Source organism: Tachyglossus aculeatus, chromosome 2 (assembly GCF_015852505.1).
Source record: "Tachyglossus aculeatus isolate mTacAcu1 chromosome 2, mTacAcu1.pri, whole genome shotgun sequence".
NCBI lineage: Eukaryota > Metazoa > Chordata > Mammalia > Monotremata > Tachyglossidae > Tachyglossus > Tachyglossus aculeatus.
Window position 1 is genome coordinate 129,484,439 of NC_052067.1, and position 14,503 is coordinate 129,498,941.

At 49.3% G+C, this 14,503-nt stretch overlaps 1 protein-coding gene across 1 annotated transcript; it reads left to right on the forward strand.

The window, feature by feature from the left end:
- Nucleotides 1-456: 456 nt before the first annotated feature.
- On the forward strand, nucleotides 457-14,096 carry ACOD1 (aconitate decarboxylase 1). Its single transcript, XM_038742235.1, has 5 exons — nucleotides 457-483; nucleotides 3,301-3,462; nucleotides 9,584-9,673; nucleotides 11,279-11,484; nucleotides 13,142-14,096. The coding sequence occupies exons 1-5, from the start codon at nucleotides 472-474 to the stop codon at nucleotides 14,094-14,096; spliced, it is 1,425 nt and encodes a 474-aa protein (XP_038598163.1). The 5' UTR covers nucleotides 457-471.
- Nucleotides 14,097-14,503: the final 407 nt, after the last annotated feature.

The window sequence follows — 14,503 nt, forward strand, 5'->3', positions numbered from 1 at the left end:
AGTTCACAGAACTAATAGAGCACCTCCTCCCCGCAAATCCTTGCTATGCTCCCCTTAAAGTTCTGTGAAGGGTTAATGGGGAGAGGGGGAACAGGGCTATCAGTGCTAGATTTCTCCTTTTCACTCCGCATTAGTTGAATCATCACAATAAATGCCCGCTTCTCCATCTCTCTACCCACAGTCTAGTGTCGCTGGTGGAATCTGTTGAAGCTCGTAGCTCGCCAACCAAAAATAAACATTTTTTTCCTGTGACCATAAGTCCTGCAAGTCATAATGGGGAGGAAGAAGGTCAGAGGAAAGTTTGAGATGGTGAAAGGGAGGAAATTTCTGGCTGAGAAAAAAAAAAAACACACACACAACAGGGCAGAGCGTAAGACATAGCCGCTATATAAAGGAAGTCTTGTAGAACCAGCCGGGGGCCGGTGACCTCTCGGTTCTTTCGGTATCCTTCACCTCCATCGCTAACCCAGGATGACTCCCCAGGTATCGTTGCTTCTTAAACCCTTTTGCCATTTTCAATTTATGACTTTGGCCCTTTTTTCCTCTCCCCTTGGGTTCTGGCTCCTCTTTTGGAGATGACATTTTAAAGGATCTGATTGATGCTCCAAGTGATGTGAAACAAAAAGGGATAGCTATGCAGAACTGCGGGGAAGAAAACCCCAAGGAATAATGGTTGACCCTAAGGATTTGATGCTCACCTTCGGATGCTGTTTATTTGCTTATTGAGTGCAGAAGGAATCATTTAGGGCCCTAGAAACCTAGGCCAATTTCAACTAGTGGAGAGGCTCGTAGATGGAACTGAAATGATGTTTGTTTGAATTTGAATTGTTTGAATTGAATTTGAAGTGTGTTGTTTGAATTTCTGCAAGATGAACACAGCCCTTATTAACCCAGGGTTAATCATCCTTTCGATTATCTAGGTTGGTGTCCACACCTGGGTTCCTTTTTGGCTCTTCTTTTGAGCTGGCCGGGAAAATTTTCATGGTACTAGACACCTGAGAGGGTTTCTGGGAGGGTGGGCTTCGAAAGTCCCTATCCTACTCTCCAGAATCTCTAGACCGTGCAATGGTCGGGTGGAGGGGGTCTGGAACCTAAGATAATTCCCTTCAATTTATTCCCCCTTCCACTGTTGCTGGTTGCTGGGGGCATCTTAACCACCTCAGGGCTAACACCCGTGTTTCTAATCATCTGTCAGTGGTATTTCTTAATAATAATAATAATAATGGTATTTGTTAAGCGCTTACTATGTGCGAAGCACTGTTCTAAACGCTGGGGAGGTTACAAGGTGATCAGGTTGTCCCACGGGGGGCTCACAGTCTTAATCCCCATTTTACAGCCGAGGTAACTGAGGCACAGAGAAGTTAAGTGACTTGTCCAAAGTCACACAGCTGACAGTCGGCAGAGCCGGGATTTGAACCCATGACCTCCGACTCCAAAGCTCAGTGGAAAGAGCCACGCTGCTTCTCCTGCTTGAGCCCTTACCGTGTGCACTGTACTAAGCACTTGGGAAAGGGCACTGTGGTGTGGTGGAAAGAGCAAGGGCCTATGAGTCGGAAAGCCTGGGTTCTAATTCCGGCTCTGCCACTCACTTGACCTTGGGCACGTCACTTCAGTTCTCTGTGCCCCGGTTCCCTCATCTACAAAATGGGGATTCAATACCTGTTCTCTCTCTTACTTAGAATGTGAACCCCATGGGGAACCTGATTGTCCTCTCTCCACCCCAGGGATTACTATATTGCTTGGCACAAAGTAAGCCCTGAACAAATATCACAATTAATTACTATACGTGACACCGCCAACCCAGCTAAGCGCTTCCGGGGCTGCTTCTGGTAATAATAAAAGCGGTAATAATCATAATAATTATATTTAAGTGCTTACTACGGTGCCAAGCACCATACTAAGCTCTGGGGTAAATACCAGATAATTAATTCAGACACAGTCCCTGTCCCACACAGGACTAATATTCTAAGTGGGAGGGAGAACAGGGATTGAATCCCCATTTTACAGAAGAGGAAATTCATTCATTCATTCATTCATTCATTCATTCATTCATTCATTCATTCAATCGGATTTATTGAGCACTTACTGTGTGCAGAGCACTGTACTAAGCGCTTGGGAAGCAGCGTGGCTCGGTGGAAAGAGCCCGGGCTTTGGAATCAGAGGTCATGGGTTCAAATCCCGGCTCCGCCAACTGTCAGCTGTGTGACTTTGGGCAAGTCACTTCCTTCTCTGTGCCTCAGTTCCCTCATCTGCAAAATGGGGATTAAAACTGTGAGCCCCCCGGGGGACAACCTGATCACCTTGTCACCTCCCCAGCACTTAGAACAGTGCTTTGCACATAGTAAGCGCTTAATAAATACCATTATTATTATTATTACAAGTTGGCAACATATAGAGATGGTCTGAGGCACAGAGAAATTAAATGACTTGCCCAAGGTCACACAGCAGACAAGTGGCAGTGCTGGGATTAGAACCCAGGTCCTCCGACTATCAGGCCTGTGCACTTTCCACTAGGCTGAGCCACTTTGAGTTTATTTCTGGGTTCACGAGGGGTTGCATGGTAAAGACTGCTGCTTTGCTGAGTCCCCGTCCCCAGAGAGGCGACATGAGCAGGGAAAACACGGACGATGCCCTGACTGGCCGAAAATTCCAGAAATTCCAGGATGGCTCTGGATTGCGAGCCCGTTGTTGGGTAGGGATTGTCTCTTTTTGTTGCCGAACTGTACTAAGCATTTAGAACAGCGCTTAGAACAGTGCTTTGCACATAGTAAGCGCTTAATAAATGCCATTATAAAATAAAATAAATAAAATACAGTGCTCTGCACCCGGTAAGTGCTCAATAAATGCGATTGAATGAATGAACTTGGAACTTTGCTGGACATTAGATGGAACAAGTGGCTCATTCACTTTCTCAACCTACACGGTGGTTAGATTGCAGTAATAGGGGACTTTGAAGCAAGAACAACAGTATTCCCATCATCAATCGTATTTATCATCATCAATCGTATTTATTGAGCGCTTGCTATGTGCAGAGCACTGTACTAAGCGCTTGGGAAGTACAAATTGGCAACATATAGAGACAGTCCCTACCCAACAGTGGGCTCACAGTATAAAAGACGATTCCCACCATCGACGCTTCATTTAACCAGAAAACCGAAGCCGGGGTGCCTTCGTAAACTTCTCTAAAATGGCTTTACTCTGGGGTGGAGGCCGATTTCTCTCTACCCCGACTTTTTGCGGAAAAGGCAGTACGTCTAAACTGAGCATATTAGGCTAACTGGAGATTATTTTCTTTAAAAGTCTGTCACGGGAAGCTTCTCCAGAGTGATCCACGGCCTGACAACCAGGCACCTGACGGAGCGGACCGTTCGGAGGAGCAAACGGATGATTCTCGACACCCTGGGCGTTGGGCTGTTGGGCACTGGCACGGAGGTCTTCCACAAGGTCACCCAATACAGCAAAGTAAGACGGCCCTTGGGTGACTACTCGTTCGAGGAACCAATGAATTACAGTGTTAAGCGCTTAGTACAGTGTGCTGCACACAGTAAACGCTCAACAAATAAGACTGAATGAGTAGAAAAGGATGGAGGGGAGGAGGGAGGATAATGACTTAAAAAACAAGCTACGGATCTGCATACTTAAAGGGACACACAGTCTGACCTCCATTTAGAGATAAGCATACACCCATATTCATAAGCACTCAGACACTCCTATGAATGCATAAAGAAGCAGCGTGGCTCAGTGTCAAGAGCCCGGTTGGGAGTCAGAGGTCATGGGTTCCAATCCTGACTCGGCCACATGTCTGCTGCGTGTCCTGGGGCGAGTCACTTCACTTCTCTGAGCCTCAGTTACCTCATCTGTAAAATGGGGCTTAAGACTGTGAGCCCCACGGGAGACAACCTGATCACCTTGTATCCCCCGAGCGCTCAGAACAGTGCTTTGCACATAGTAAGTGCTTAGCGAATGCCATTATTATCATTATTATACTGACATACTACATCACAGTCCCTTAAAAACCAAAAAACACCCTCTTGTGCTCAGGGAAAGAGCCAGCTACGCTGTCCAACACACAGACAGGGACACAAACAGGAACATCAACACTGTCATCATCATCAATCGTATTTATTGAGCGCTTACTATGTGCAGAGCACTGTACTAAGCGCTTGGGAAGTACAAATTGGCAACATATAGAGACAGTCCCTACCCAACAGTGGGCTCACAGTCTACATACATCCCGCTTCACCATCCAGACACCCACTTTGTCATGGATTTTTTTTAAGGGGAACGTAATAATAATAATAATAATAATAATAACGGTATTTATTAAGCGCTTTCTATGAGCAAAGCACTGTTCTAAGCACTGGGGAGGTTACAAGGTGATCAGGTTGTCCCACAGGGGGTTCACAGTTTTAATCCATATTTTACAGATGAGGGAACTGAGGCTCAGAGAATAATAATAATAATGATGGCATTTATTAAGCGCTTACTATGTGCAAAGCACTGTTCTAAGCGCTGGGGAGGTTACAAGGTGATCAGGTTGTCCCACTGGGGGCTCCCAGTCTTCATCCCCATTTTACAGATGAGGGAACTGAGGCCCAGAGAAGTTAAATGACTTGCCCACAGTCACACAGCTGATAATTGGCAGAGCGGGGATTTGAACCCATGACCTCTGACTCCAAAGCCTGGGCTCTTTCCACTGAGCCACGCTGAAGTGACTTGCCCGAAGTCACACAGCTAACAGTTGGCGGAGCTGGGATTTGCCAATTTGTCCTTCCCAAGCGCTTAGTCCAGTGCTCTGCACATAGTAAGCGCTCAATAAATACGATTGATGATGATGATGATGATGATGATGTCTGACTCCAAAACCCGGGCTCTTTCCACTGAGCCACGCTGCTTCTCCAACGTGTTGTACAAAATTTGTACAAGGAAAGTGTCATAGTAAGTGTCAGCAAACACTAGCAGAGGGTTACCCCAAGTACGGGTTTCCTGCCTTTCCGCCGAGCTGCCCTGGGAATCTTGTTTCCACACTGAGTCTGGGAGGCCTCGGGATAGCCCTGGCCGGCAGAAGTGGAATCATCAGCTGTGAAAACAGTCTTCACACTCACATTCCCTGCCCAGCCGGGCTCTCTGGAAGTGTTGGGAGCGAGGGTGGGGATGGAGGAAAAGTGACAGGGCGAGAGAGAGAGAGATGTGTCCTTCAAAATTCCCATTTTAAGAAGAGAAGCAGCATGGCCTAGTGACAAGAGCAAGAGCCTGGGTTCTAATTTCGTCTCTGCCATCTATCAGCTGTGTGACCTTGGGCAAGTAATTTAACTGACCTGTGCCTCAGTTACCTCATCTGTAAAATGGGGAACTAAGAGCGTGAGCCCCACGTGGGACAACCTGATTACCTTGTATCTACCCCAGTGCCTAGAACAGTGCTTGGTACATAGCAAGTGCTTAAGAAATACTATTATTATTATACTGCCCGTTGTTGGGTAGGGACCATCTCTCTATGTTGCCAACTTGTATTTCCCAAGCGCTTAGTATAGTGCTCTGCACACAGTAGGCACTCAATAAATACGATTGATTGATCGATCTCCCTTAAATCTCCATCCTCCTGCCTCTTCTTAGACTCTCCCATCTTTCCCAGCAGTATCTTAAGGAAATCTCCCACGACCTCTCAAAACCCCCTCAGCTTACTCCTCCAACCCCATCCCTTCGCATCTTTTCAAAACACTTGTCCCTTCCCTGTTCCCTCCCTGACCTCCATCTTCAACTGTCCAATGTCCCGTGGCTTCTTCCCCACTGCTTTCAAACATGCTCGGGTCTCCCCTATCCATAAAATACCCTCCCTGGACCCCACGCTGCCTTCCAGTTATCGCCCCATCTCCCTCCTACCATTCCTCTCCAGACTCCTTGAGCGAGTTGTCTACACCCACTGTCTCTAATTCTCCTCCAAATTCTCTCCTCGACCCCCTTCAGTCGGGCTTCTGCCCCCTTCACTCCGTGGAAACTGCCCTCTTGGAAATTACCAGTGATCTCCTTCTTGCCAAATCCAATGACCTCTACTCCATCCTACTCCTCCTAGCCGACTCCGCTGCCTTTGATACTGTGAATCATCCTCTTCTCTGGGAACATTACCTACCATTGACTTCCCTCTTGGAAATTACCAGTGATCTCCTTCTTGCCAAATCCAATGACCTCTACTCCATCCTACTCCTCCTAGCCAACTCAGCTGCCTTTGATACTGTGGATCATCCTCTTCTCTGGGAACATTACCTACCATTGACTTCAATGACACTGTCCTCGCGTGGTTCCCAGTCTCTTTTCAGTCTCTGTCGCGGGCTCCTCCTCCGCCTCCCACCTCCTAACTGTGGGAGTCCCTCGGGGCTCACTTCTGGGTCCCCTTCTATTCTTCCATCTACATCTATTCCATTGGAGAACTCATTCACTCCAATGGCTTCAACTATCATCTCTACATAGACGATTCCCAAAAATCTACCTCTCCAGCCCTGATCTCTCTCCTTCTTTACAATCTCATATTTCCTCCAGCCTTCAGGACATCACTGCTTGGGGAGCCCACCAACACATCATTCTTAATATGTCCAAAACAGAACTCCTCACCTTCTCATCCTGTCCCCTAAGTTTCCCAACGCTGTAGACAGCACTACCATCCTCCCCATCTTCCAGCCCACAGTGTTTTCTACAAAACCATTTAATCTACATTCTCTCACTCCTGAAAGAGGCAGGCGAGAATGAGGCACAGTGAGGAGGTTAGCGTCGGGGGGGTCGCTTAACTAGTATTCTAGTTAACAGTATTCTTGACACTGTGTCTTGGGTGGCCATCGAGACTCTCAGCATGGTTAGTAGGTAGCCTGAAGGTTGGTCTAAACAACACACCATCAAACCCTTGCAGCCTTTCACGATCCTGACATATGAGAAGCTTCCAGAAGCCTGGGCTGTGACAGGCAAAGGTTGAGGAGATTGTAGGTTCTGAGGATGGAGTCCCCCAACCAAACTGAGCCCGTTGCTGGGAAGGGACCACCTCTATATGTTGCCAACTTGTACTTCCCAAGCGCTTAGTCCAGTGTTCTGCACACAGTAAGCGCTCAATAAATATGACTGAATGAATGAATGAACCAACCATGCTGAATTGCAACAAAAATAATAGCAGTATCTTTACTGTCTACTCCAGCCACTTTGCCATCAAGTACTCAATCAGCGGTATTTATTGAGGGTTGACTATGTGCAGAGCATTAATGCAACAAAATTAACAGACATGTTCTCTGCCCAAAATGAAGACACAGGTAGCACTCGACCATTTTTTGAGACTTCCATTTGTTTTGCTCCTTTCATAGATAATTTTTGTCTTAAAGACTAACCCTATGAGAGCCCCAATGAAGCAAAGTATATACTTTTATGCCTAAAAATCACATCTTGATCCAAGAGACGCTTAATGTACGTTTAATCAGTGTGCGCCTCTATTATATTTCTAAGAGCGGTATGCACGAGCAGTGGTATTAAGCCAGAACTGAGTGAATTAAAAACCTTTAAATTGGAGGTGTTCGGGTCTACTTTTGGCACGCCTCATCTACCAGTTGTGAATGTGAGGGCCAGTAAAGGAAATGGGAAGCCCCACAATTTCTTCAATCTGAGCATCCTGTATTACTTTATTACAAACAATATTTTTTCCTTCAACTGGGTTCAACGGTAACGCGTTTCTGCTCATTTTTCCTCTTTCTGGTTTCCCTTCCTCTTTTCTGCTTCTCTCCTCCTAATGCTCTTTCTGCTTCGCTTCTCCTTTGGCCTCGTAGTCCATTTGCTCTTTGATGTCTGAACTAGTTTATGGATAAGGGGAAGATAGGGAGTGGGGGCACGCGAGGGGAAGGGCGTGGGGGAGAGAGGCGCCTGGGTCCCGGAAATCCGGGGATGTCCGGGGACACCCCAGAACGTCCTCCAAGGTTAAATCCACTACTCAGCCGGTTCCCATGACTATGTGTTCACCACCCTCACTTCCCTATTTCTGATTCCCGGCTGCGAAAAGCCTGATTTTTCATAAGGAAGCGGCAGTATTCGGGGAGGGCGAAGCTCATGAGTGCGGCCTGGCAGGGAGAAATTGGGGTATCGGCCAGAAGACCCCCGCCCCTAAGGCTAGGGTGAGAGTTGGGGGGCAGAAACACCTCAGCAAACCCACCTGCTCAGTGTCCTTCTCCAACCAGAAGAGCTGATTGATTTTGAATCCATCAGCTCGTCGTGGGCAAGGAAAGTGTCTGTTTATTGTTGTATTGTCCTCTCCCGAGAGCTTACTACAGTGCTGTGCACACAGTAAGCGCTCAATAAGTACAACTGAACGAAGAAACGAGTCTTTTCCGAGAGGGGCATGATGGGGGCAGGTTCTCAGGGGGAGTTCTGCGACAGATTGGCACATTTTGCCCTCTGACATGTTAATCAGGTGAAGGTCATCGGATAAGCAAGCGCTTTATATCGGCTCCTGATCTATCAATCAATCAGTCAATCAATCAATCGTATTTATTGAGCGCTTACTGTGTGCACAGCACTGTACTAAGCGCTTGGAAAGTCCAAGTTGGTAACATAGAGAGACAGTCCCTACCCAACAGTGGGCTCACAGTCTAAAAGGGGGAGGCAGAGAACAAAACCAAACATACTAACAAAATAAAATAAATAGAATAGATATGTACAAGTAAAATAAATAGAGTAATAAATATGTACAAACATATATACATATATACAGGTCCCTTCTAGACTGTGAGCCCGCTGTTGGGTAGGGACTGTCTCTAACTGTTGCCAGCTTGTACTTCCCAAGCGCTTAGTACAGTGCTCTGCACACAGTAAGTGCTCAATAAATACGATTGGATGAATGAAAGAATGGATAGTTGGTTACAAAGTCGCCTGATCTTGCGACCAACGGGAGGCCCCAGGGAAGAGGGCGGGGGCTCCCTCTAGCCTGTAAGCTCCCCTCTAGACTGTAAGCTCAATGTGGGCAGGGAATGTGTCTGTAAAGTGTGATAGTGTACTCGCCCAAGAGCTTAGTACGGCGCTTTGCACACAGTAAGCATTCCATTAAGATATGGTTGGTGTGGTTAAGTGCTTACTAGGGGCCAAGCGCTGTACTAAGCGCTGGGGTAGATACAAGATGATCAGGTGGGACGCAGTCCCTTTTCCCCTCTGTGGGCAGAGAATATATCCTGTACTCTCCCAACTGCTTAGTACAGGGCTCCGCACACAGTAAGCGCTCAATAAATACAAATAATTGGTCGATTGTCCCACACGGGGCTCACAGTCTAACTAGGAGGGACGGAATTTAATCTCCATTTTACAGAAGAGGTAACTGAGGAACAGAGGAGATAAGAGACTTGCCCAAGGTTACAAAGCAGACCCGTGGCAGAGCTAGGATTAGAACCCAGGTCTTCTTACTCCCAGGCCCGGGCTCTTTCCACTAGGCCAAGCTGTTTCTCCATTTTAATTATCACTGAACGGGCTCAAAATAAAATGGCAAAAGCTATGAGACCGGGATTTGGCGTGTCACCGATCGGCTCCGTTCACTGCATTAATTCTCTTCACGGATGTCAATTTTTTCCAGATCTTCAGTTCCAACGCAGCCAGTACCGTCTGGGGCCATTCAGATTTCAGACTCCCGCCGGCGTACGCTGCTTTTGTGAACGGAGTGGCAGTAAGGAAATTTTCTTTTATTTCAACCGTTAGGCATGTGGTATTATCGGGTCTTACTGTCTGGGTTTTCCGTACCATACAGCAAGCCAACGTGGAGCCCGTAGAGAACTGCAGATTTATGAAGGGGGGCAGGCCCGGTACAATATGACAAACCTCTCTAGGATTTCCTCCCAATGACTGCCCTTGACTCTGCCCCAGTCAATCATATTTATTGAGCGCCTAGTACAGTGCTCTGCACATAGTAAGTGCTCAATAAATATGATTGATTAAATATGATTGATTGATTGAGCACTTACTGTGTGGACAGCACTGTACCAAACACTTGGGAGAGTAATAATAATAATAATAATACTGGCATTTATTAATCGCTTACTATGTGCAAAGCACTTTTCTAAGCGCTGGGGAGGTTACAAGGTGATCAGGTTGTCCCTCAGGGGGCTCACAGTCTTAATCCCCATTTTACAGATGAGGTCACTGAGGCACGGAGAAGTGAAGTGACTTGCCCAAAGTCACACAGCTGACAATTGGTGGAGCCGGGATTTGAGCCCCTGACCTCTGCTCTGACTCCAAAGCCCGGGCTCTTTCCACTGAGCCACATTGCTTCCTCAATATAGTACAATATAGTAGAGCTGACTAATCCGTTCCCTGCCCTCAAGGAGCTTACAGTCTAGAGGGGAAGGCGGACACTTTATATAAACAAATTACATTTATCTATCAATCAATCAATCAATCATATTTATTGAGCACTTACTGTGTGCAGAGAACCGTACTAAGCGCTTGGGAAGTACAAGTTGGCAACATATAGAGACAGTCCTTACCCAACAGTGGGTTCACAGTCTAGAAGGGGGAGACAGAGAACAAAACCAAACATATTAACAAAATAAAATAAATAGAATGGATATGTACAAGTAAAATGAATAGAGTAATAAATATGTACAAACATATACACATATATACAGGTGCTGTGGGGAAGGGAAGGAGGTAAGAAGGGGGAGATGGAGAGGGGTCGAGGGGGAGAGGAAGGAGGGGGCTCAGTCTGGGAAGGCCTCCTGGAGGAGGTGAGCTCTCAGTAGGGCCTTGAAGGGAGGAAGAGAGCTAAGTGTGGAAGTGCCGAGGGTGGGGTGAATAAGGAATGCCTATGCTTTGGACATTTGATATTCACCCCACCCCCAACTCCACAGAACTCATACACATATCTAGAGTTATATGTTATGTATTTATTCATATTAATGTCTCTCTCCCCCTCTAGAGCGTAAGCTCGTTATGGGCAAGGAACATATCCGCTAGTTCCGTTGTAGTGTACACTTCCAGGGGCTTAGCACAGTAAGCGCTCGATAAATACAATTGATCGATAGCCTCCTGATCTCCCCCTCTTATCCAAAGCACCTCCCGATCCCCCCTCTCCTTTCCACAACACCTCCCGACCCCACCTCTATCCAGCAAAGTCATCCTGAAACTAGATAATCCTCTAAACCCAACAGAACCCCCGACGCTTGTGAAATCGGTTGTCATTTCTCGGCTGGGATCAGGCGATCGGGATCCAGGTATATCGGGGCCCGGGAAGCTCACCTGACGGCCTGCGGTTCTTTCCCGTTTCCCCGCCCAGGTCCACTCGATGGATTTTGATGACACCTGGCATCCCGCCACTCACCCGTCGGGAGCCGTGCTGCCGGTCCTCATCGCCTTGTCCGAAGCCCTGCCGCAAAAGCCGAAGATATCGGGCCTTGACCTGCTTTTGGCTTTCAACGTTGGGATCGAAGTGCAAGGCCGACTGATGCGCTTTTCCACTGAGGCCAGCGACATCCCGAAGAGGTACGAGGGAACCTGGCAACAGAGTTACGAGGAACGGGGGGGAGGGAAGGAAGGCTTCTGCCTTCGACCAGTGCCTAGCAAGAGTACAGCAGGTGATGAATCCACAGTCAGAGGAGATAATAATAATAATAATGATGATGATGATGGCATTTATTAAGCACTTACTATGTGCAAAGCACTATTCTAAGCACTGGGGAGGTTACAAGGTGATCAGGTTGTCCCATGGGAGGCTCACAGTCCCCAAACCAGCACTTAGAACAGTTCTTTGCACATAGTAAGCGCTTAATAAATGCCATTATTATTATTTACAGATGAGGTGGGTAGGGACCATCTCTATATGTTGCCAACTTGTACTTCCCAAGCACTTAGTACAGTGCTCTGCCCACCGTAAGTGCTCAATAGATACGACTGAACGAATGAATGTTCTCTCGTAGTCTCCCAAGCACTTAGTTGTTCTATCATAGTCTCCCAAGCACCCAATCAATCAATCAATCAATCGTATTTATTGAGCGCTTACTGTGTGCAGAGCACTGTACTAAGTGCTTGGGAATACAAGTTGGCAACATATAGAGACAGTCCCTACCCAACATTGGGCTCACAGTCTAAAAGGGGGAGACAGAGAACAAAACCAAACATACTAACAAAATAAAATAAAATAGATATGTACAAGTAAAATAAATACAGTAATAAATATGTACAAACATATATACATATATACAGGTGCTGTGGGGAAGGGAAGGAGGTAAGATGGGGGGATGGAGAGGGGGACGATGAGGAGAGGAAGGAAGGGGCTCTGTCTGGGAAGGCCTCCTGGAGGAGGTGAGCTCTCAGTAGGGCCTTGAAGGGAGGAAGAGAGCTAGCTTGGCGGATGGGCAGAGGGAGGGCATTCCGGGCCCGGGGGATGACGTGGGCCGGGGGTCGATGGCGGGACAGGCGAGAGCGAGGTACGGTGAGGAGATCAGCGGTGGAGGAGCGGAGGGTGCGGGCTGGGCTGGAGAAGGAGAGAAGGGAGGTGAGGTAGGAGGGGGCGAGGTGATGGACAGCCTTGAAGCCCAGGGTGAGGAGTTTCTGCCTGATTCGCAGATTGATTGGTAGCCACCGGAGATCTTTGAGGAGGGGCGTAACATGCCCAGAGCATTTCTGGACAAAGACAATCCGGGCAGCAATGTGAAGTATGCATTGAAGTGGGGAGAGACACGAGGATGGGAGATCAGAGAGAAGGCTGATGCAGTAGTCCAGATGGGATAGGATGAGAGCTTGAACGAGCAGGGTAGCGGTTTGGATGGAGAGGAAAGGGTGGATCTTGGCAATGTTGCGGAGCTGAGACCGGCAGGTTTTGGTGACGGCTTGGATGTGAGGGGTGAATGAGAGGGAGAAGTCGAGGATGACACCAAGGTTGCGGGCTTGTGAGACGGGAAGGATGGTAGTGCCGTCAACAGAGATGGGAAAGTCAGGGAGAGGGCAGGGTTTGGGAGGGAAGACAAGGACTTCAGACTCGGACATGTTGAGTTTGAGGTGGCGGGCAGACACCCAGATGGAGATGTCCTGAAGGCAGGAGGAGATGCGAGCCTGGAGAGAGGGGGAGACAGTGGGGCCCAATGAGCACTCAATAGATAGGACCAACCGAGTGAGGCTCATCGGACGGTCCGCTCTTCAGATTCCACCCGCCGGCGGTCGTTGGCACTCTGGGCAGCGCCGCTGCCGCAGCCAAGCTCCTGGGGCTGAGCCCGGCCGAGTGCCAAGAGGCCCTGGCCATCGCCGCCTCCTACGCGGGAGCGCCCATGGCCAACGCCGCCACCCAGACCAAGCCCCTCCACGTGGGCAACGCGGCCCGGCACGGGCTGGAGGCCGCCTGCCTGGCGTTCCTCGGCCTCCGGGGCAACCGCCGCATCCTGGACCTGCCCACCGGTTTCGGGGCCTTCTACTCCGACTACGTCCCCGAGGCCCTGCCGGCTTTGGAGTCCTACCCCTGGCTGCTGGACCGGCAGGACGTGGCCACCAAGCGCTTCCCCGCCCACCTGGGCACGCACTGGGTGGCCGACGCCGCCTCGGCCGTCAGGGAGAGCATGGCGGCCGGGAAGGGCTCGCCGCCCGGCCCGGAGCAAATCGAGAGGATCGTCCTGCGGGTCCCGGACGTCCGCTACGTCGACCGGCCCTTCCCGGAGTCCGAGCACGAGGCCCGCCACTCCTTCCAGTTCGTGGCCTGCGCGGCCCTGCTGGACGGCGGCCTCTCGGTCGGCTCCTTCCACGAGGGCCGGCGGGGCAGGCCGCGGCTGAGGGAGCTTCTGGGGAGAGTCCGGCTGGAGAGCCCCCCGGAAAACCGGCCCAACTTCGACACCCTCTACTGCGAAGTCAGCGTGACCCTCCGGGGCGGGGAGACCTTCACCCGACGCTGCGACACCTTCTACGGACACTGGCGGAAGCCCCTGAGCCCCGGGGACCTGGAGGACAAATTCAGGGCCAACGCTTCCGCGGCGCTCGGCCCGGAGGCGGCAGAGACCGTCATCAAGGCGGTGAACGAGCTGGAGGCCCTGGACGACTGCTCCTTGCTAACGGCGTTTTTGAAGGGGACCTTGTCCCCCAAGGAAGACTCCGAAATGTGCTCCGCCTAGGAAGAGCCGGGCCTGGGACTCGAAAGGAGCTGGGCGCTAGTAACTTCTCTGCTGGGTGACTTCTCTTCGCTTGGCCTGAGTTCCCTCCTCTGGAAAATCAATCAATCAATCGTATTTATTGAGCGCTTACTATGTGCAGAGCACCGTACTAAGCGCTTGGGAAGTACAAATTGGCATCACATAGAGACAGTCCCTACCCAACAGTGGGCTCACAGTCTAAAAGGGAAAATGGGGATTGAGACTGTGAGCCCCACATGGGAATGTGCGCAACCAGATTACTCTGTATCCATCCCAGCCTGGCCCATAACGGACGCTCAACAAACGCCTTAATTACTATTATTACGATACAGCAGAGTTGGTAGAAACATTCCCCCCGCTTTTAGACTGTGAGCCCACTGTTGGGTAGG